This window comes from Ursus americanus, chromosome X (genome assembly GCF_024610735.1).
Source record: "Ursus americanus isolate L20-20 chromosome X, mUrsAme1.1.p, whole genome shotgun sequence".
Lineage (NCBI taxonomy): Eukaryota > Metazoa > Chordata > Mammalia > Carnivora > Ursidae > Ursus > Ursus americanus.
Genome location: NC_142164.1, coordinates 39,625,485 through 39,650,824, shown reverse-complemented (window position 1 = coordinate 39,650,824; position 25,340 = coordinate 39,625,485). Strand labels below are relative to the sequence as shown.

Below are 25,340 nucleotides of genomic sequence, written 5' to 3'. Positions count from 1 at the left end.
ACAGAAATCATCCACAAAATTAAATGGTCTCTGGATTATTTTCATATTCTAAAGTTTTGAGTGGTAACAAAAACTTACCTGATAAGCTGCTACTTTGAGAAGTTTCGGTAGGAATGAAAAGGCCATGTAACCTGATATTTAGTTTACTTATAAGGTGGCAAAAATCACTAATACTCATTTCAAAGATATTTTCTTCCTGTAATATATACCCCTCAGGATGGTCATGTGCAGTCAGTATTACAGAAATTTCGCTCAGTAATTATAGGCAACTAAGCTCTAGTCACTCGAGAACTTTTAAGTAAGTTTGCTTTCACGTTATACGTTTATTTTTTAGAATATCACCTTTATTTATGACTTAGGTAAAACATGCAACACAAGAGACCAGACTGTTCCCAAGCTAACAAGGCTTTTTCCTGAAAAACAAATGAATAGACAAAAGCCAGCAACTATAAATCATATGCTAAAACCAAATAAAATACCAAGTTATCTGTACATCAAAAATAAATGAATTGCCTGAACCTTACCCTTTTAAAAATAATCTAATTCAAGACCTAAATCCACCCTAATGTTTCTTCTCTGAATTTCTATAGCACACTTTCTGTAATTTATAACACACTTCTTTGTATTATCTATACTGTTTTCATACAGACAGGCATTAATTCTATCTCAAACTAGACAGTAAGTTCCTTTGAGGAAAAAGACTACAGTATCTAACACTATATTGTTGAAAGTTAACAGGCACCCAGTAAAGAAGGGCTGGCATCTATTTCTTGGCAAACATCTCTTGATGATCCAGTTAGAGGAAGAAGGACAATGCGTGCTACTGGTAGAATGTGGAATTTAGGAGAGTTTAAGATACAAATTACACACACGGAGTCAACATCTAATAGGTTGCTGCCTAGAGCCAAGAGGGCTAATATAGTTATGATCTGCTAATATTAAAAGCCAAACTACAGTGTAATTCTCAACAGCACAATATTTAAATGAAAAAAAAAAAAAACCAAACCAACCACATGGAAACTTCATTGCAACCAAAGATTAAGTAGTTAATTGTGAACACTACTCTATTTCACATCATCACAATTTGTAGATAATGTATAATCCCAAAACAACATGCTGAAGATACGGTCATTCAATCAAAAGCAATTCTGATACTGTGTTCTTGCTCCGTGCGACGATGATCCTCAAAAACCTGTGTTACCTCTTCTACCTTCCTTTGCAGCATGCCTACAGGAGGAAAAGTCATGCATCATTAATCCCAGGTCAAAATGTCCCAGGAACAGAACAGCTTACATTCTCACTTCAACGTGATTTATAAAACATCAATTTTATTTAATAGTTTTAAGTATTAGAACATACAGGAAAAAATCATCTATCTGTTTAGAAATCATAAAAGCAGTAGACAAGACTATTCTTGATTTGCTCTACTTTTCTGGTAAATAACCGTCTACTTGACATTTATGTTTTATTGAAGAGAAGTGAGAACTGCTTTTTACTCATTACAGCTTAAAAGTGCTACACAAGGTGGTCTTTAAATTGAGGGTAGAGATTTTGGTAGAGGTCTTTGCTGTCTATAAGCAAATTAGTACACATAGTATATTCACATTTCTGTCCCTTTCTAATGATTTATTTAACTTGGTGGTCCTCAATTTGCTCAGGGGCAAAGCAACACAAAATACCATTAATTTTACCATATAAAACAGCAACATTCTGTAATAAAAGTAAGCTGTCAAAGTAAGCATGATAATTTAGATTTTTCTATTAACATGCTGTTGGTCATTTGTTTTAGTGTTCATTAATGCTTACTAGTCAATAAGCAATAGCTGGTGCCAAAGATTTACAAAAAAAAAACTTTACAAGAGAAAAACTAAAAATTTGAAACAATACACTTTAGTTTTCTTCAGCCAATTGGAGAAGCCCCAGTGTTACTCAGTTTTAAAGTATAAGACTGGTGATGGGTAATAAGGAGGGCACATATTGCATGGTGCACTGGGTGTTATACGCAACTAATGAATCATCGAATCTTGCATCAGAAACCAGGGATGTACTGTATGGTGACCAACATAATGTAATAAAAAAACATTAAAAAAATAATAAAGTATAAGAATACATCATCCTATCTCATGATGTACAGGCATTTTGCAAGATCACACCTTAAGAACAAGTATTTTAAATGATGGTTGTCTACTGAAAGGCTAGAAAAACAGTGTACGTTGAGCCTGGCAAAATACATCTCCTTTTTGTTCTAATAACTGCAGGGTGCAATTTTTTTTACCATTAAATAACATTTTTCAATGTGCTAGAAGCACAATGAGCACTATAGCAAACCATTAACTTGAGGCCAGAAGTGTCAACATAAGCAAAATCTACTTAATTTGCTGATTGATAATGTATTAAGTGCAGAGGAGTACATTTATAAAAATTTTAAAAATCAATGAAATGTCGAGCAACACAGGCCAGCATTACTAAGGGAGTTTTACTATAAACATTTTGTCATGTCTTCAAATTGAATTCTTAGGACTATTTCTATATTAACATACTTTAAATTTTTTAGCAGTTGCATTATTTGAGGGCAAAAACTGCACCTACACACTTAACTGCCCAGAGTTCAGGTCCCATGATATGCATCAGTGATTGATTTCTGTAGGCCTATGAAATTATATACCATACTAGAAGATAAATGCCAGTAATAGTCCAAATTTGGGGGAAATACACCATACACATTTTGAGATTAAAATGAACTGTACTGAACAATATGAAAATGAAATTAAGAAAACAATTCCATTCACAACAGCATCAAAAAGAATTAGAAACTTAGAAATAAACCTACCAAGTATAAGACCTGTACACCAAAAAATACAAAACACTGCTAAAAGAAATTAAGAAGATCTAAAGAAATGAAGACATATCCCATGTTCATGGATTGAAAGACTCCATAGTGGTAAGATGGCAATCGCGGGTTGATCTACAAATTCGCTGTGATCCCTATGAAAATTTCAGGCTATTTTTGTAGAAATAGAAAAGCTTTAAAATATAGATGGAAAGGACCCAGAATAGCAAACCAATCTTGCAAAAGAAGAATGAATTGCAAGAATTACACTACATAATTTTAAAACTTACTACAAAGCTACATTAATCAAGATGGTGTAATACTGCCATAGGATAGCCATAGAGATCAATGGAACAGAAATAAAACCTTATATTTATGATCAATTCATTTTTGATGAAGGTGTTAAGGCAATTCAGTGGGGGAAAACAGTCTTTTGCAACAAATGGTACAGGGACAACTGGATACCTACAAGAAAATGAAGTTGAATCCCTATCTCTTAACTACGCACAAGAATCAACTCAAGGTGCATTATGGACCTAAATATAAGAGCAAAACTATATTTGGAAAATAAAACACAAATGTCAATCAATTGATGAATAGATAAGCAAAATGTGGATGTCCACACACTGGAATGATACACAGCCATAAAATGGAATGAAGTCCTGATACATGTTACAACATAGATGAACCTTGATGTTACTTAGCCAGACAACAAAGGCCACATATAATATGATTCCATTTAATATAAATTCTCCAGAAAATACAAATCTCTAAACACAGAAAAAGTAGTGGAAGAAACAGGGATCAACTACTAACATGCAAGAGGGAATTTTTTAGGGTAGCAGAAATGTTTTCAAATGGATTGTCTGATGTTTGCCCAAATCTGAGCTTTAAACAGCCATTGGTTAAAATGATAGATTTGTGTGTTTAAAATATTTCTTAAAAATCACATCCCCTCCAGAAGATTGTGGTAAAACTGCTTCCAGCCAGTCCTATTCTGTGTATGGGACAGAGGTTTTCTTCACCTAAGCCTACTTGCAAATATTTTAGGTAAACATTAAAAGACTTTCATATAAAGTTATGAAAATAAGCGAGTTGATCATTAAACCCTAACAAAGCTTTCTACTATAATTATTTTTATTTGAAGTTATACATACAAATATTAATAGATAATATTAAATTCATATTCAAAGGAAACAATGTACTTTCATAAATACTGCTATAGTACACCTCTTTCTTTCCTTTTAGGAAAACAATTGGGGCAGTTGGAAAAAAAAAATATCCTGAAAAAAATGGTCGAAAGACACAAATAAGCAACTTAGAAAATGAAATACAAATTGTTTATAAATATTTTAAAAATACTCATCCTCACTGGTAACCAGAGGAATGCAAATTAAACAAGGGAAATATTTTCACCTATAAATTTTAGCAAGGAATGATGATAGTGCTGGTAGATGCTAAAAGGATTTGGAATGAGCAGAATCAGGTAATTCAAAGTGGTGCTCAAAGTGGGGATGTAAGCAGAAATATGAATGAGTAAGAAGCAGACCCCTCTATTCCTCCACATCCTACATCTGGGTGATTCTGTCTACCCAAGCCCAGCAGAGGACTTTTCCTTAGAGAGGGTAAACCAGATGGGCTGTGGCTCAGGGACACCAGGGAGAGGTGAGGAGAAAGAATCTGTACCAAAAATAGGGATTAAGTGAAAATTTGCAAGGGAAGAAGTAAAAGTCAACGAGCTGAACACTGAGCCCCAATCCCTTCTCTAATAGCCCCAAGAACACTGGCTTACCACTAGGTTTATTAATCTCTAGCCAAGAGTGGGAAGATTCTTCTTTGGAGAATATGACCAACTGAAGAGAAAAATCCTAAAGTTGGAGATCCTCCAATAAAAAGGTCTTGCCAAATTATCCTATAGTAAGTTAGCAAGACCCATCTACAGTTTGTTGTCTCATTCTTAAATTTAAATGGACAACTAAGAATAACCAGATAGTTGAGGAATATCTCTAATATAAGAAAGACCAGGGGCACCCTGGTGGCTCAGTAGGTTAAGCATCTGACTCTTGGTTTCAGCTCAGGTCATGATCTCAGGGTTGTGGGACTGAGCCCCATGTTGGGCTCTGTGCTCAGCATGTAGTCTGCTTGGGATTTTCTCCCTTTCTCTCCCTCTCCTTGCTCTCTCACTCCCTCCCTCCCTCCCTCCCTCCCTCTCGCTCTCTCTCTTGCCCCCTCTCAAATAATAAATAAAAAGACCAAAACAAAATAGAAAGATAAAGAAAGCTGGAAGAAACAATCCAGGAAAACTAAAACATTTCTTTAAGATTTTATTTATTTATTTGATACAGAGAAAGAGAATGAGCAGGGAGAGGGGCAGAGAGAGAGGGATAAGCTGACTCCCCACTGAGCAGGGAGCCCAACATGGGGCTCGATCCCAGGACCCTGAGACCATGAACCAAGGTGAAGGCAGACACTTCACCAACTGAGCCACCCAGGTGCCCCAGGAACAACAAAACATTTTTAAAAATCATTAATATAGTCAGAGAGAGGATATTGAATCCATGAAATAAGAACTGGATGCAATTTAAAACACACACACACACACACACACACACACACACAATCATAAAACAATATAACAAGCTCTTGTAAACTAAAAATTATGACAGGAAGCAAAGATCAATAGAAAGACTGGAATAGAAAGCTGAGTACTTATCTGAGAAAATTTAAGAAAAATACAGCAGAAACCTAATTCCAGAAAATTCCCCCAAACTGATAGAAATTAGTCTCTTGATTGGAAAAGCTCACTGAATACCACCTCAATGGATGAATTAAACCTACACAGAGGCACATCATCTGAAATTTCAGTATTGTCGGGAAGATCCTGAAAATGTCCATAGGAAAAAAGAGAACCATGAAAATGAAGGGATCACATAAAGTTTCATAAGTCAGAATGGACCTCAAATCTAGAAGACAATGAAAAACATTTTCAAATGTTTAAGAGAAAATTATTTCCAAGCTAGATTTTGATAGCCAATAGTATCAATTGTGAGGGTAGAATAAAGACCTTTCCCCAAAGAAAAAAAAAACAGTAATTTGAAAAGACATATGCACGCTTATATTTATTGTAGCATTATTTACAATAGCCAGGATGTGGAAGCAACCCCAGTGTCCATCGATAAATGAGTGGATAAAGAAAATGTGGTGTATATATACTATGGAATATTACTCCGCAATAAAAAAATGAAATCTTGCCATCTCCAACAACATGGATGGTCCTAGAGGGTATTATGCTAAGTGTAATCAGTCACAGAAGACAAATACCATATGATTTCACTCATACGTGGAATTTAAGAAACAAAACAAACAATTAAGAAGAGACAAACAAAAAACAAGACTCAACTACAGAGAACAAACAGGTGGTTGCCAGAAGGAAAGTCGACTGGGGGGATGGGTGAAATGGATAAAGGGGATTAAGAATATACTTATTTTTTTAAGGATTTTATTTATTTATTTATCTGAGAGAGAGAGTATGAGCAGGGGGAAGAGCAGAGGGAGAAGGAGAAGCACACTCTCCACTGAGCAGGGAGCCCAGTGTGGGGCTCGATCCCAGGACCCCAGGATCATGACCTGAGCTGAAGGCAGTCGTTTAATTAACTGATGCCCCAAGAGTATACTTATCTTGATGAGCACTTAGAAATTTATAGAATTGTGGAATCATTATATTGTACACCTGGAACGAATACAACACAGTATGTTAATTATACGTGAATTTTTTTAAAAAAGACCTTTTTAGACATGCAATATTTCAAAAAATTTACTTCCCACACACTCTCTCAGGAAGCTGATGGAATACATGTTATACTAAAACAAGGGAATAAACCACAAAACAGGAAGTATAAGAGCCATGAAACAAAGAAAGAAATAGATGGAATACAAGATTGCCGTAGAGGGAAGAACCTAGCTGAGCAGTAAACCAAGAGAACAACAATACCAGATAATAGGTTAGAGATTAGAGGGCTCTGGGAGAAAGGAATCCAATAAGGTGAAATTGATGGATTTAAAGAAAAAGCACAGAATTAGAGAATGAACTACTTACTGGTAAGTCTAGAAAATTCAGCAAATGATGATATAAACTTCAAAACAAAAACTTGTAAAAGAAATAAGACAGGATGCCTGGGTGGCTCAGTCGGTTAAGCGTCTGACTCTTGATTTCAGCTCAGGTCATGATCTCAGGGTCCTGGGATTGAGCCCCTCATTGGGCTCCATGCTCAGTGGGGAGTCTGCTGGAGATTCTCTCTCTGCCCTTCCCCCTGCTTTCTCTCTCTCTCTGTCTGTCTCTCTCTCTCAAATAAATAAATAAATCTTTAAAAAGAAAGACAACATAATATGCTACATGGCTGGGCTGTGAATAACATTTACGGATTCATAACTCAAACAATAAATATTGTTCTATGTATAATTTATGATATGGCCATATATTTTTATATACTTTTTTACGTGCATATATTTATATACTTCTTTATATGTAATATGTATATATACTGGCGGGGGCAGTATGGTGGTATATATTTTTACGTGCATATATTTATATACTTCTCTATATGTAATATGTATATATACTGGCGGGGGCAGTATGGTGGTATATTGTATTGTACACACACACACACACACACACACACACACAGAAAATGAGGGTCGTATAAAAGAGTTAAATCCTTACCTCCCATTTGAGGGAGCCAGTACAGAAGGCCTAAAATGGAAAAACTAAAAAGTAAGAGTAATGGTATTTAGAGATATAGAAATATTCTTTAAAATAACCGGCTGAAATAATTGAAAGTGATTGTTTCTAGGGGTGGGAAATGGGGTATGAACAGGGGAACTGATATTTTTCATAAACCTTATTAAAAAATCTTTATATTCTACTTTCAAGGTGGTAGATGATGAAGACCTGAAATAAGGCAGTGATAGGAATCTACTGAAAAGAAAAGATTCGGGAGCTATTAAGAAGTATAATCATCATCACTTACTGAAGAAATAGAAATAGTCTACCTTAAGTCCCGGAGTAAATAATAGCAACTGTTAGCTGAGAAAAAGAAAAGTTGAAGAGTTACTGATCTGGGAGGCCCAGGAGAGAGTGAAGATAATGAGTTCAGTTTTACACAAGTTTAATTTGAGGTACCTTTGGGGTATCTATGTGCAGATGTTTGTTAACATGGAGCTTTATAATGGAAAGTAAAAGAACCATTAGTAAAACTGATGGTTAGAGATGACAACTGAGGTTTAAAAACTGCTGATTTTCAGAAAGGCCTTAAAAGAGAACACTATTAGAGATAAGGAGAGGTCTCAAATCAATAATCTAAGTTCCTACCTTAAGAAAATAGAAGACAAACAAAATGAACCTGAAGCAAGCAGAAGGAAGGAACTAATAAAGACTGGTTATCAATGAAATTGAAAACAGGAACACTATAGAGAAAAATCAATGAAACAAAAAGCTGATTCTTTGGAGAAAAAAAAATCAATAAAAAAATTGATTAACCTCTACCAAGACAGAAAAAAATAAAAACAGAGAAAATACAAATCACCAATATAAGGAATGAAACAGGGCAGATCACCACAGATCCTGTGGTCATTAAAAGTATCAAAAGGAAATTCTAAGAACAACTTTATGCTTATAAATTCAACAACTTAGAATTGTACCAACTCCTAGAAAACCACAAATTATGAAAATTCAACCAAGATAATCTGAATAGTCCTAGAAGCATTATAGAAATTGAGTTTATAATTAAAAAGCTCCCAAAAAAGAAATATCCAGGGCCATATGGTTTCACTGGAGAATTCTACCAAATACTTAAAGAAGGATCAATTCTTCAGACTCTTCTAAAAAAGAGGCCAGTATTACCCTAATAACAAATCAAGAAATGATAGTACACAAAAAGGGAAACTACAGATCAAAATCTCTCATGAACATTTAAAAATCTCTCACTTAAAAATCCTCCAGAAAATTCTAGCAAACCAAATCCAACAGTGTACAAAAGAAACTATAAACCATGACCAAGAAGAAGTTATTCCACAAATTTAAGGGTGACTCAACAATTGAAAATGTATCAACGTATCCTTTTGGTAAATACCTAGTAGTGTAATTGCTTAATCAATCTTAGGGTAGTTCTATTTTTAACTTTTTGAGGAACCTCCAAACTGTTCTCCAGAGTGGCTGCACAAGTTTGATTTCCCACCAACAGTGCAAGAGGGTTCCCCTTTCTCCACATTCTCGCCAACACCTGTTGCATTGTTCATTTTACCCATTCTGCTAGGTGTGAGGTGGTATCTCATTGTGGTTTTGATTTGTATTTCCCTGATGACGAGTGATGTTGAACATCTTTTCGTGTGTGTTAGCCATTTGGATGTCTTCTTTGGAAAAGTGTCTATTCATCTCTTCTGCCCATTTCTTACTAGGTATTTACCCAAAGGCTACAAAAATACAGATTCGAAGGGGTACATGCACCCCAGTGTTTATAGTCACATTATCAGGAATAGCCAAACTATAGAGAGAGCCCAAATGTCCATCAACTGATGAATGGATAAAGAAGATGTGGTATAGGGGGCGCCTGGGTAGCGCAGTTGTTAAAGCATCTGCCTTCGGCTCAGGGCGTGATCCTGGCGTTCCGGGATCGAGTCCCACATCGGGCTCCTCCGCTGGGAGCCTGCTTCTTCCTCTCCCACTCCCCCTGCTGTGTTCCCTCTCTCGCTGGCTGTCTCTCTGTCACATAAATAAATAAAATCTTAAAAAAAAAGATGTGGTATATATACACAATGGAATATTATTCAGCCATCGAAAAGAATGTAAACTTACCATTTGCAATGACATGGATGGAGCTAGAGTGTATTATGCTAAGTGAAATAAGTCAGTCAGAGAAAGACAAATACCATATGATCTCACTCATATGTGGAATTTAGGAAAGAAAACAGATGAACACATGGGAAGGGGGGAAAAAAGAGAGAGGGAAACAAGCCATAAGTGCCTCTTAATGACAGAGAACAAACTGAGGTTTGATGGAGGGAGGTGGGTGAGGGATGGGCTAGATGGGGATGGGTATTAAAGAGGACACTTGTTGTGATGATCACTGGTATTGTATGTAAGTGATGAATCACTGAATTCTACTCCAGAAAGCAATATTGCACTATATGATAACTAACAAAATTTAAATTAAAAACGTGTTTCAATGCAATCCACCATATCAACAAGTTAAAGAAGAAAAAAAAACACAATTATATCAATCGATGCAGAAAAAGCATTCAACAAAATACACTACCCATTCATGATAAAAATTCTCAGCAATTCAGGAACAGCATGGAATTACCCAAACTTGATAAAGAGCATCTACAACAAAGTCTACAGCTAACATCATACTTAAAGTGAAAGACTGAAGGCTTTCCATGGAAACACAGGAACACAACAAAGATGTCTGCTCTCATAGCTCTTATTCAACATAGTACAGGAAGTTCTAGCCAGTGCAATATGAGGAGAAGAAATAAATGGCATACAGACTGGAAAGGAAGAAATAAAGCTTTACCTGTTTTCAGATGATATAACTACCTATGTAGAAAATCCCAACGAATAAAAAAAATAAAACAAAACAAAAATTCCTAGATCTAAGAAGTAAGTTCAGCAAGCATACATACAAGAAAGGCTAAAATTAACAAGACAGGAAACAACAAATGTTAGAGAGGATGTGGAGAAAGGGGAACCCTCTTACACTGTTGGTAGGAATGCAAGCTGGTACAGCCACTCTGGAAAACAGTATGGAGGTTCCTCAAGAAATTAAAAATAGAGCTACCCTATGACCCAGCAATTGCACTACTGGGTATTTACCCCAAAGATACAGATGTAGTGAAAAGAAGGGGCACCTGCACCCCAATGTTCATAGCAGCAATGTCCACAGTAGCCAAACTGTGGAAAGAGCCAAGATGTCCTTCAACAGACGAATGGATAAAGAAGATATGGTTCATATATACAATGGAATATTACTCAGCAATCAAAAAGGATGAATACCTACCATTTACATCGACATGGATGGAACTGGAGGGTATTATGCTAAGTGAAATAAGTCAATCAGAGAAAGACAATTATCATACAGTTTCACTCACATGTGGAATATAAGAAATAGCACAGAGGATCACAGGGGAAGGGAGGGAAAACTGAATGGGAAGAAATCAGAAAGGGAGAAAAACCATGAGAGACTCTTGACTCCAGGAAACAAACTGAGGGTTATGGAAAGGGAGGTGGGTGGGGGAATGGGGTAACTGGGTGATGGGCATTAACAAGGGCACGTGATGTGATGAGCACTAGGCGTTATACGCAACTAATGTTTCATTGAACACTACATCAAAAATTAATGATGTACTATATGTTGGCTATTGAATTTAAATAAAAATAAATAAAAATGAACTGCATTTTTATGTGCTAGTAATGAACTTATGGAAACCAAAATTTAAAACATAATACCATTTATAATCACTACAAATAAAATGAAATAGTTAAGTATAAATCTAATAAAGCCAAAACATATATAATGTGGGTGCTAAAAATTACAAAATGCTGATTAAAGAAATAAAAGAAAACCTAAATAAATGGTGGGTCACGCCACATTCATGGATGGGAAGATTCGACACAGTAAAAATGTCAATTCTCCCCCCAAACTGATCTGTAGGTGTAATTTCTAACAAAACCCAGCAAATTTTTATGAGAGGGCAAAGGAATTTAAATGGCCAAAACAATCTTGATGGAAAAAAATAACATGAGAGGAATTCCTCTACCAGATATTAAGGCTTACTATACAGCTACAGTAAAGAAGACAGTGTGGTAGTAGTGGAGGGAAACACATATAGATCTATGGGATAGAGAGCCCAGGAAAAGATCCATATGCCAAACTAATATTTGACAAAGGTGCAAAAGCAATTCAATTGAGGATGGATAGTCTTTTCAACAACTGGTGTTGAAACAGTTGGGTATCCATAGGCAAAAAAAAGGGCGGGGGGAGAACCTTGACTAAACCTCACATCTTACAGAAAAATTAACTCAAAAATGGATCACAGCCTTAAATGTAAAAGGTGAAACAATAAAACTTGTAGAAAAAATAGGAGAAAATCTTTGGGATATAGTACTAAGCAAAAAGTTCTCAGATTTGACACCAAAAGCATAATCCATAAAAAAAATGGGGAGACACTCAAAATTAAAAACTTTTGCCCTGTGAACAGCGTTGTTAAGAGGAATAGACAAATGACAGAGTAGGAGAAAATATCTGCAAACCACATAGCCAAAAAAGGACTAGTATATACCCTAGAATATATAATAAGGTCTCAAAATATTAAAACACACAAACAAGGGGAGCCTGGGTGGCTCAGTCGGTTAAGCGTCTGCCTTCGGCTCAGGTCATGATCTCATGGTCCTGGGATCAAGCCCTGTGTTGGGCTCCCCACTCAGTGGGGAGTCCGCTTCTCCCTCTGTCCTTCCCCCTGCTCATTCTCTCTCTCTCAAATAAATAAATAAAATCTTTAAAAAAAAACAAGCCAATTAGCAAATGGACAAAAGACAAGAACACACATTTCACCAAAGATGATATGCTGATGGCAAATAAGCATATAAAAAGATGTTCAACATCATTAGCCATCCGGGAAATGCAAATTAAAACTGCAATGATATTGCTACATATCTATCACTATGGCTAAAAGGAAAAAAAATCATGAAAATACCAAATGCTGTTGAGGACCTAGACAAATAAGATGTATCATACGTTACTAGTGGACATGTAAAATGGTATATCCACTCTGGGAAAAAGTGCAGAAGCTCCTCATAAAACTAAACATGCAACTACCGTATGAGCAGGAATTGCACTCTTAGACATTTATCCCAGAGAAATGAAAACTTCTGTTCATATATCTGTACATATATGCTCACAGAAGCTGTACTCATGAGTAGCCAAAAACTGGAAACATCCCAGATGTCCTACAACCAGTAAATTTGTAAAATGACCTCTGATGCATATATGCTATGGAGTATTAATCAGCAACTAAAAGGATCGAACCATTGATACACATAATTTAGATGGACCTCGGGGGAATTACACTGAGAAAAAAAAAAAGCCAACCCCAAATGGTTATATGTTGTATGATTCCATTTGTATAGTATCTTGAAATGATAAAATTTTAGAAATGGGTGAAGAGATTGGTGGTTTCTAGGAATTAGGAACCAGGTTAGAGATGTGGGAGGAAGGTGGGTACGGCAATAAAAGGGGAATATGAAGAATCCTTATGGTAATGGAACTGTTCTGTATTTTGACTATGGTAATGGACATACAAGCCTACACACGTGATCAAATTGGGTATAACGAAACACACACAAACACAATACAAGTAAAACCATGAAAATCTTGAATAAGACAGATTAAGCCAATGTCAATATCCTGGTAGTGTTACTGTACTATAGTTTTACAAGACGTTAGCACTGGGGAAAACTAGGTAATGAATAAATAGGAGCTCTGTATTATTTCTTCAGCACCTCTGTATTATTTCTTACTAGTACATGTGAATGTACAATTAAATTGTAAAATTTGTAAAAATTTCAATGATGAAGACTAACACACACACATAAGGTTTGGATTCCCAACCTCTTTTCCCAGAAGTGCCTGCTCAATGGGCATATCATACGACCCCCCGTTTATATGATGTGATAGTTTTAACAAATCTGTTCTCACTACTTAATATGGTTGGCCACCTTTTTAGCTTTACGATCTAGGTTTCCTCATTGTTGCATGCCTGTTAAGCTAAAGCCGTATTTTAAGGTTTTATATTCGGTTAGGATGCTCTTTAAAAGCAACCTTGAAATCTCAGGAGCTGAATTTAATTAAGGTTTATTTCTCATTCAGAAAGAGGAAGAAAGAGATAGGAAGGAAGGGGCAAGGAAAGAAGAGAGAGAGAGAGGACACTGTCTTCCTATTTGTCTTAGCTACTTTTAAGAAGATTCCCAGTTTATTAAAATTGAAGTAACACTCAGAATAAATATGCTTGAATTCTCAGTACTAACTATGGTCTGATGGGAAAAAGAGTGTTTCTAGAGAATGGACAAAGCTCTCGTCTCTGCCATGGAAATTCTCATCCCAGTCTTGCTACTGACACATTAAGCTGGTGATGTGAAGATTCTCTGCTTGTGTATAGCACAACCCTTCACACAAAATTAATAAAATATACATTTCAAGGAAAAGCATAAAAAGAAAAATGGTGAAGGTATTCTAAATTCTTGGAGGTGACATGGCGGAAACAAGGTAGTAGAATTATTATTACATTACATCCTAAGTGGTCCTCGGACAGTCATCCTATTGAAATATCACTTACTATTCAAGTCTCATTTCAATTCTACCTCTTCCAGGAAATCAGCTAAAGATTAGATTTCTCTTTCTTTGCTGCCCCAACCCCCACACTTTGAACCTGTTCAAGGCAGTGTGACATTGATGTTTATACCTGCTATACCGATTAACAGCACCTTGGCCCATAGTAGGTGTTTTGTATTTAAGAGTCACAGCTATGTGGTTTTGACTTGTATCTGAGAGAACACATTCCCATTATACAGTACTTCAGTTTTCAAAATGGCTATACCTATTACCTTATTTGAATCCCACAATATCCATCAGGATAGAGAGAATTAAAAACTCAAGAAGGTAAGGTTCAGTAGCTTCCCAAAGGCCAAAGCTAATGAAAAATGATACCAGAGTTCGTATCTTCAGACTCCCATTCTATTACAGTGTGCCTGTTTGTCAAATGCTGTGAAGAGTTTAAAGAAAAAGTACTATGCTGAACTTATTAATAATTGGCACCACAGCATAACGCTATTTGTTGTCCTTTCAAACACCGAAGTGCTCAAAATAAGGCAGGCCTAGCTGAACCCCATCTAGGGAGATTTCGTCAGTAAAATACTATCAGGCCATTTTATCTATGAGGTAGCCATAGAGCATGGGCCCAAAAACAGCATTATAGCAAGACTCCAGCGTATTTATAGTTTTTAGTCACTAACAGGAAGAAAATTACTTTGGAGAAAAATCTGTATATCTCACAAACAATATAAATCCTGCTATTTGGGAGTGATTTAAATCATGGTACATATAATTCATCTGGGGAGGCTCTCCAGCTGAGGAAATTCACTTGGGCACAAAATGTACATAAGCAGGATTAGTGAGAAATCTAATTTTGCAGATGCATTGAGTGTATTTCAAATCTGGATTTACATATAGAAAAGGAATTTTAGAAGTGGAGCTCTGAGAATGTTAACCATCACGCACTATTTTCTAACAGGAGCCGAAGACTTCATCATTTTTAACCTTCATACCCTAATCTCACCTACAAGAGATTATTTAGAATCAAGGAACAATAATGTGACGATAAATCTATCTTGTCTGTAAAGGGGAGTGGAGATGAGGAGGTAGCACATTGAACAATGGAAAGACATAAAATACCTTTCAGTTAACTGCAATGGGAAGAAGCGAGTACCTGTCTCCGTTGAGCTTAAGAGCCCCTTAGAGTGAGTTGCCACATCTCTGGCAGAGCAAGAGCATTTGCTTCTCAAGTATCTGAAGTGGAACACTACACTCCAGACCACAATAGATGACCTCGCTGATCAACCAATGTCACCAAGATTTCCCAAAGAATTTAAGAAAAAGAGGAGATAAAAGAAACCACCTTAATCAGTAAATCAGATTTTATTTTAGAGGATGAAAGAGAAAGAAGACATTTTATTTGGAATTCAAAGGCATCTTTTGGCATCTCGGCATTTGATGCTCTTCAAATATAAGAGGGATGAAAGTAAACTAATAAAAATATTTTTAAAGCATTTACCTGGACCAAGCTTCTTTAAAAAAATATGGCATGGTGACTATAGTTAATAATACCATATTGCATATTTGAAAGTGGCTAAGAAAGCAGATATTGAAAGCTGTCATCACAAGATTCTTGTGATGAGAAAAATAATTTTTTTTTGTAACTATGTAAGGTGACAGAAGTTAACCCAACTTATTGTGGCAATCATTTCATAATATATACAAATACTGAATCATGGCATCGTGTGCCTGAGAATAATATAATGTTATATGTCAAATCTATCTCAATTTTGTCTAAAAAAAAAGTTTAAAAATACCCAACCCTGAAAACTCTAATTTAAAATAACCCCCCCAAACAATAAATATTAATATTGGGTAAAATGAATTACAATTGTAACATATCACAAAAAGCTGCTTCTCTGAAATGATCCTGAAGGCATTTTACACAAGAGTTAGTCATACCACACTAGACAACTAAGAACGTTTTACATCAAAAAGAAAAAAATAAGGTGATCAGAGACCGGTGCTAATGGGACTGTATTTTGGAAACATCACAAAATTCCTTACGGCATTTTTAATGACTCCAAGGAGTCTTCTCATTTTTCCCTAAATAGTAGTCAAAATGTTGTGAGCAGCTGTTAAAATAATTATGGGGTTGTAACCATAAGAGACTGCAAAGATCATGGATGAAATATATTTTAGTCGTGATGCTTTCGGGCACCTCACCAAAAAAGCAAAATGCCATGAAAATACTCAAGGAACTCCTAAATAATGGTAAGTTTAGGATTTTACGCTGCCCATCCCTTTATTGTGGCATGTGATAAATATTAATGTTATGGACCCAACAATGGTTTGGTATATGGAGAAACAAAAAATGCCTGTCCTTCGCCCCTACCTCCCCCGCTCTCTAAGAGAAGCAGCTCCATATATTTAAAATGAATAGCAAATTAGCTCAGATTGATTGTCAACTCTGTCCTAAGTGGTCCCAGAAGAGCTGGAGCTGCTGCAGTTTCAGTGACTGCCAACTCAGAAGACAGATGTGTGACTACAGCATTGCCATCAAGCAAACCTTGAAATAAGGCTGTAAATTTTTACAGAGAAAGACAAGAGAGGAAAGCAGTATTTGACTATCACTACTATTAACTCTCAATTATCTATACCGATCAGGAGGAAAAGAGGCAGAGATAATGTTAAACAATGGATGAATATCAAATTTGAGACCTGGTCAATATCAGCACATGTTCAGACATTCCCTGATTCAATGCTCTTGTACTTTGACCACTTTCCAGCTCAGTCCCATCACAGGGAGTTCTATGGAGGTTAGAGAAAAAAAGGGGCCTGCTTCTCTCTAACTCACTCATGAATACTGAACAGTTGTTTGGACAGTGCAATCTTTTAACATATTTAAAGTATACTGCATACTCGACGAGTTGGACCTCTTAGATATATATAGAACACTACACCCCAGAACCAAAGAATACTCATTCTATTCTAATGCCCATGGAACATTCTCAAGAATAGACCATGTTCTGGGACACAAAACAGGTCTCAGCCGATACCAAAAGATTGAAATTATCCCCTGCATATTCTCAGACCACAACGCTCTGAAATTGGAACTCAACCACAAGGAAAAATTTGGAAGAAACTCAAACACTTGGAGACTAAGAACCATCCTGCTCAGGAATGACTCGATAAACCAGGAAATCAAAAATCAAATTAAACAATTTATGGAGACCAACGAGAATGAAAACACAATGGTCCAAAACCTATGGGATACTGCAAAGGCAGTCCTAAGGGGGAAATACATAGCCATCCAAGCCTCACTCAAAAGAATAGAAAAATCTAAAATGCAGTTTTTATATTCTCACCTCAAGAAGCTGGAACAGCAACAGAGGGACAGGCCTAATCCACGCACGAGGAAGCAGTTGACCAAAATTAGAGCTGAAATCAATCAAGCAGAAACCAGAAGTACAGTAGAGCAGATCAACAGGATTAGAAGCTGGTTCTTGGAGAGAATCAATAAAATTGACAGACCACTGGCAAGACTTATCCAAGAGAAAAGAGAAAGGACCCAGATTATTAAAATTATGAATGAAAAAGGAGAGGTCACGACGAACACCATTGAAATTGGAAGGATTATTAGAAATTTTTATCAACAGCTATATGCCAATAAACTAAGCAATCTGGAAGAGATGGAATCCTTCCTGGAAACCTATAAACTACCAAGATTGAAACAGGAAGAAATTGATTTCTTAAATAGGCCAATTAATTATGAAGAAATTGAGTCAGTGATAAACAACCTTCCAAATAACAAAACTCCAGGCCCGGACGGTTTTCCTGGGGAATTCTACCAAACATTCAAAGAAGAAATAATACCTATTCTCCTAAAGCTATTTCAAAAAATAGAAACAGAAGGAAAGCTACCAAACTCATTCTATGAGGCCAATATTACCTTGATCCCCAAACCAGGCAAAGACCCCCTCAAAAAGGAGAATTACAGACCGATTTCCCTAATGAATATGGACGCCAAAATCCTCAACAAGATACTTGCTAATAGAATCCAACAGTTCATTAAAAGGATATTCCACCACGATCAAGTGGGATTCATACCTGGGATGCAAGCGTGGTTCAATATTCGCAAATCGATCAGCGTGATACAGCATATCAACAAGAAAAGACTCAGGAACCATATGATCCTCTCAATCGATGCCGAAAAAGCATTTGACAAAATACAGCATCCTTTCCTGATTAAAACCCTTCAGAGTGTAGGAATAGAAGGTACATTTCTCAATCTCATAAAAGCCATCTATGAAAAGCCTACTGCAAATATTATTCTCAATGGGGAAAAGCTGGAAGCCTTTCCCTTAAGATCAGGAACACGACAAGGATGCCCACTCTCGCCACTATTATTCAACATAGTACTAGAAGTCCTTGCAACAGCAATCAGACAACAAAAAGGGATCAAAGGTATTCAAATCGGCAAAGAAGAAGTCAAAATGTCTCTCTTCGCAGATGACATGATACTCTATATGGAAAACCCAAAAGAAGCCACTCCCAAACTATTAGAAGTTATAGAGCAATTCAGTAACGTGGCGGGATACAAAGTCAATGCTCAGAAATCAGTTGCATTTCTGTACACGAATAACGAGAACGAAGAAAGAGAAATTAGGGAATCCATCCCATTTACAATAGCACCAAAAACCATACGTTACCTTGGAATTAACTTAACCAGAGACGTAAAGGACCTATATTCTAGAAACTATAAACTGATTGCCTAACTAGCCCCCATTTATCTCAATTACAGAGGTCTCACTAATATTCCATATTTTAGGCAAAAGTCTATAAAAATTATTTCCCCCATATTTTTATTTTAAATCTATAGAAAGTTGAGAGAATAGTAAAAATCACAAACTTGTGTATCCTTTATGTAGATTAACCCACTATTTTGCCTCAAATTGCTCAATCTCTTTCTCCTCACAAGATTTTGGTTGAACCACTTGAAAGAAAACTAGACATGACACTTTTCTAAATAATGTAGCATACAAGTTCTAAGAATAAAAATGTTTTCCTACAGGACCATAGTAACACATGTAAAAAAAATTAAAACTTCATTAATATCATTTAATGTATAGTTCTTTTTCAGTTTCCCCAATTGTTCTAAATAACATCTTCTTGAGAAAACATAGGTGATAAGCTCCTTGACATCAGTCTTGGCAATGAGTTTTTGGATCTGACTCCAAAAGCAAAGGTGACCAAAAAAAAGGACTATATCAAACTAGAAAAACTGCACAGTGAAGGAAACCATTAACAGAATGAAAATGCAACCCACTGAATGGGAGAAGATATTTGCAAATGATATATCCAATAAGGGGTTAATATCTAAAATATATGAAGAACTTATACAACTCAATACCAGAAAAGCAATCCAATCCAATTAAAAATGGACAGAAGACATGGATAGATTATTTTTTCAAAGAAGATACACAGATGGCCAACAGACATATGAAAAGATGCTTAGCGTCAGTCATCATCAGGGAAATGAAAATCAAAGTCACAATGAGATATCACCTCTACCTGTCAGAATGCCTATTATCAAAAAGATAAGAAATAACAAGTATTGGCAGGGATGTGGAAAAACAAGGACCCTCATGCACTTTGGTGGGGATATAAGTTGGTGCAGTCACTATGAAAAACAGTATGGAGGTCCTCAAAAAATTAAAAATAGAACTACCAATGATCCAGCAATTCCAGTACCATGTATTTCTCTGAAGAAAATGAGAACACTAATTTGAAAAGATACACACGCCCTATGTTAATTGCATCATTATTTACAATACCCAACATATGGCCATAATCTTTAGTGTCCATTGCTGGATGGAATGGATAAAGAAGATTTGGAACACAGAGAGGAGGTGGGTGAAGGGGATTAAGAGTACACTTATCATGATGAGCACTGAGTAATATATAGAAATTGTTGAATCACTCTATTGTACACCTGACACTAATACATCATTAATTATACTGGATTTAAAAACTTTTTAGAAAAAGATTTGGTATATACACACGCACACACATATACACACACAACGGGATACTACTCACCCATAAAAAAATGAAATCTTGCCATTTGTGAAAACAAGGATGGAACTAGAGAGTATTATGCTATGTGAAATAAGTCAGACAAAAACAAATACCTTATGATTTCACTTATATGTGGAATCTAAAAAACAAAACATATGAACAAACAAAACAAAACTCATAAATACAGAGAACGGCACAGTGTTTGCTAGAAGGGAGAAGGCAAAATAGGTGAAGGGGGTCAAGAGGTACAAACTTCAAATATAAAAAAAATAAGTCATGGGGATGTAATATACAGCATGGTGACTATAGTCAACAATACTGTAGTGCATACTTGAAAGTTGCCAAGAGAGTAAGAAAAAAATTTTTTTGTAATTCTATATGGTGATTTTTGGTAACTAGACTTATTGTGGTGATCATTTCACAGTGCGTATAAATGTCAAATCATTATGTTGTACACCTGAAACCAATATAATGTTATAGATCAATTATACCTCAATAAAAAATAAAAACAAAGGAAGGCAGGCAAGGAAAGAAAGGGGGAAAGAAAGAGAACAGGAGAAAGAAAAGAAAGAAAAGAAAAGAAAAGAAAAGAAAAGAAAAGAAAAGAAAAGAAAAGAAAAGAGGCAGGGACGGAGGGGGGAGGGAAGGAAGGAAGGAAGGAAGGAAGGAAGGAAGGAAGGAAGGAAGGAGAGAGGAAAGAAGAAAAGGAAAGGAAAGGAAAGGAAAGGAAAGGAAAGGAAAGGAAAGGAAAGGAGGGAGGAAAGAAGAAAGAAAGAAAGAAAGAAAGAAAGAAAGAAAGAAAGAAAGAAAGAAAGAAAAGAAAGAGAAAGAAAAAGAAAAAAGGGAAGAAGGGAAGAAAAGAAAAAAGAGAAGAAAGTCTCCTTGGTTTTGATCCAGTATCCAAAATTAACATAGTAAACTTAATTATTATGTTTCTTTTAATCTGAGACAATCCCCTTAACTTGGTTTTGAATTTTTTTGTTTCCTATGACTGACTTTTTAAAAAATCCCAAGCCAATTATGTTTCACAATGTGTTACACAGAGTGTCTGATTATCTTTTTGTGATTTTATTCAGTTAAACATTTTTTATAAGAACACTACATTATCTTTTGAAATGTCTCACCTGTAGAATGTCTCATTGTTTTCTTATAATTAGATTCAGATGAACCAGTTTTGATAAGAATATTACCTATATGATATTATATATTTCTTATCATGTCAGATCAAGAGGCACATTGAGTTATCCCGCTATTAGTGATATTAAATTTTATCACTTGGTTAAAGTGGTACTTGTCAGATCTGTTGTAAAGGCACATTTTCTTCTTTATAATTTTTAAGTAATATGTGGAGTGATACTTTTGAGATCAGGTACATATCCTGTTCCCCAACAATCTTAAACTCAGTGGTATTAGCATTCACTGATGACCCTTGCCTGAATCATCATGATGCTGGGGAGGCAAAATGGTGACTTTCTCACTAAACTGTACAATTAAATGGGTGAAATTTATGGTATATAAATTATACTTCGGTAAAACTACTTTTTTAAATTAACTCAGTAACATGCAATCTGTATTTGGCCCATTCCTTCCAGCATATTTTCTCTGCCAAGAAATGACTGACAGCTGAAACATTTTATAAATGAGGCAAGGTATTCAAGATCAGGGTAAGCTTAATAAAAATGCTCTGTTGAAATTTTTTTAATTGCAGTTCTCTAATTCTATCATTCCTTCTACAATTATTAGCTGGCATCCTTCTATAAAGGCTTTTCCCTGTAGCTCCCATTTTTCTCTCTCTCTCCCTCCCCCCAATCACTGAGGACTCATGGATTCCCCCCCTCAATGTGTTATAATAATCCATTACTGATATACTTTTTGATGTTCAAACTACCCTAATTTGGCCAATAGAAGCCCACTGAAGCACAATCTTGTGTCCTCATATAACCCCATTAGTTTTGAACAATCTATTTTCTTGCATAAAAGGTTCCCGGGGTGCCTGGGTGGCTCAGTTGGTTAAGCATCTGACTCTTGATTTCCGCTCAGGTCATGATCTTAGGGTCATGAGATCAAGCCCCAGGTCAGGCTTTGTGCTGAGCATAAAGCCTGCTTAAAATTCTCTCTCTCTCCCTCTCCCTGTGCCCCCCTCCCCTGTCCTTATGCTCACTCTCTTTCTCTCTCTAAAAAACTAAAAATAAAAAATAAAAAAGTTCCAAACTCACCCTGTACATTCCCTGCCTGAAACCTGAGATTAGATATCTCCCCAAGAAGCCTTGGTTATTTTAATGGGAATGGTATTTAGAAAGCAAGATTTAGGTGCTTGATGTGCTGTTCATTGCTAGTGGGATTAGTCATTGCTTCTTGGCCCTTTCTATAAACAGAACAAGGGAACAGGAAGTCATACTAATATTTGCATCAAATTTACAATACAAACATAAAAGAAGGAACAGAATAATATCTTCCATTTTATCTTGCCTTCCATTATCATCACTATCCTTACGCCTTTGCTTTCTCCTACAATATACAGGATGGCAATAATATTGTTATATTAGAATATATATAAACATAATATAGTATAATTCTGAAACTAACAATAACCTATTAAGAAAGTTTAAGATTTCTTTGCAGTTCTTTTTGTCCTTAAGATTACATCTTCGTAAGAATGTACTATCAAGAACACCACGTTCAAAAGTTATCTGAGCTGAATGATTATGTTATAGTTACGTAGGTTTGTTTGGTTTCAGCTTGTATATATTTGATTTTAGCATTTGTCTTTCTTCCCAGTATTTTTGGCTTAATTCTACTTTTTGAGTATTTAAACTTTTATGTGGGCCAAAAATCAAAACTATGTTAAGAGGCATACCTAGAGGAGTCCCGCTTCTGTCCCCATCTCCTCCACCTCATTCCTATACAGCCCCTATTTTCATTAGTTTCTAGTTTATTCTTACTGTGCTCCATTTTATAAAAACAAGCAATTATAGTTCTTCAGAATTAATGTATGCATACTGTAAGTTAAGTAACACCCCTATAACCAAGTTCTCATTTGAGTGTGGTCATGGTGCACAAAACCTGACTTGCACCACATTTTCTAGTTGCAGTAACAGACAGCTTCACATACAAATAAACTCCCACCTGAATTCTGATTAATCCACTGGAGAGAGTCCATATGAGCATTCAGGATCTTGCAGATCTGCCGGAGCTAAAAACACATACAGAATTTTTAGATTATGATTATTCTGATACGGTAAACAAAACAAACATAAAAAATTGAAATTAGGAAGTGACTTTTCATTTCTTTTGGTAAGAAATGGACTGAGGATATATAAAATATTAATGGCTTTTTTTGCTATTTCATATTTGTAATGTTCATTACATCTTATATTACTTCAATCTAACTATTTTGTAACTGTCAAGAAGTTGATTCCTGTGATTCAATAAGACACTGACTACTACAGTACAAAAATAAGTAAAATAACATTAAGAGACATTTCACAAGACAAGAAACTTATATAAAATTTAAAATATTACTTCTTTCAATAAAGTCAGCAATTTTTTGTTGAGGTTTAATTGACAAATAACATTCTATTAGTTTCAGGCATATAATGTAATGGTCTGCTATGTGTATATATTGCAAAATGATCACCACAATATGTCTTGTTAACGTCCATCACCATATGTAGTTAAAAACATTTTTTCCTTGTGATAAAAACATTTAAAGATCTAATCGCTTGCCAATTTTCAAATATGCAATACGGTATTATTAACAATAGTAGCCATGCTGTACATTAATTCCCCATAACTTATTTTATACCTGGAAACCTGTGCCTTTTGAGCACCTTCACCCATTTCACCCACCACCCAACCCATGCCCCTGGCAACCACCAATCTGTTCTCTGTATCTATGAGCTTGTATTTTTGGTGTTGGTGTTTTTATATTCCACACATAAGTGAGATCATACGGTATTTGTCTTTCTCTGTCTCACTTATTTCACTTAGCATAATGCCCTCAAGGTCCAACCATATTGTTGCAAATAGCAAGATTTCCAAGTCAGCAATTCTTAATAAATGATAATACTCAGTTGTCAACTGTGTGGAGAAAATACGTACATTCCTATACAGCCTATAGTAATAAAAATTGACCCAACCCTTCAAAATGTAAGTTTTTGCAATATATATCAGCAGTCTTAAAATATTCATACCTTTTAACTCAATATATCCTACTTCTAGGAACCTATCCAGAGGAAATAATCAAATCTAAACATAACTGGTCATTACAGAGCAATTGTATAATGGCAAAAAATTAGAAACAATCTCTCCACCAATTTAAAAAAGTAATTCAATATATTATGGTAAAGTCACCTCTAATGAAATATTATAAAGTCATTAATATTTTCAAAGATTTCCAAAGTTTTCAAAGAATGCTTAAAATTTTGAGAAAACACTGTGAAAGAATATGAAATCAAGACAGAATACAAAACTCTATATACGTATGCTTCCAATGCTATTTAAAACAAAAGAAGAATTTTTACCAGCATAGCAAAAAGACTTGGAAATATACCAATACATTAGCAGGGTACTGGTAATAGAGGTGATTTAATTTTCTTCACAGATTTCCATATTTTCCAAACATAATACATTGAGTAAGTATATGTATTAACTTTGTAATGAGACACTCTAGACATTTAAAATTTTTTAGAATACTTTTGATGACTATTCTAGTAAAGTCCGGGATAATAATGAAAGTAGGAGGAAATGAAAATGTTACCACACTTAAAAGAACAGTATGTAATGAAAACAGAAATCTAGTGTATTTTAACATAACAAATAGAAATACAACTTGTAGTAGGAACAATGAGTTTTTGTAAGAAAATGTAACCGAAGACCACAGACCTATAATATGGATCTGCTTAATAAAAATTTTAGGTGTTAGGTGGTCTCTCTCATCTCCCCCACACCCCCCACCCTCTACTCCATCCCCTACCCGCCCCCCTGCATACAAATGGTAAAAGTAAACAGGTAAATCCCATCATTGCGAATACTGTTAAACACTGTGGCTATTTTTTCTACCCTGG

The 25,340-nt window shown here is 35.5% G+C and overlaps 1 protein-coding gene across 6 annotated transcripts in view; it reads right to left on the bottom strand.

The window, feature by feature from the left end:
- Window positions 1-199: 199 nt before the first annotated feature.
- NUP62CL (nucleoporin 62 C-terminal like) overlaps window positions 200-25,340 on the bottom strand; it is a 93,082-nt gene continuing 67,941 nt past the window's right edge. For 4 of the 6 annotated variants that reach the window (XM_087859595.1, XM_087859597.1, XM_087859598.1 and 1 more), the window contains 2 exons: window positions 23,401-23,467; window positions 200-1,227 (listed from right to left, as the gene is read on the bottom strand). In XM_087859595.1, coding sequence (XP_087715721.1) covers window positions 1,133-1,227; window positions 23,401-23,467 — 162 coding nt within the window. In that variant the 3' untranslated portion in view covers window positions 200-1,132. The remainder of the gene's footprint in view (window positions 1,228-23,400; window positions 23,468-25,340) is intronic. The other 2 variants (XM_045804998.2, XM_087859596.1) reach the window with 1 other exon arrangement.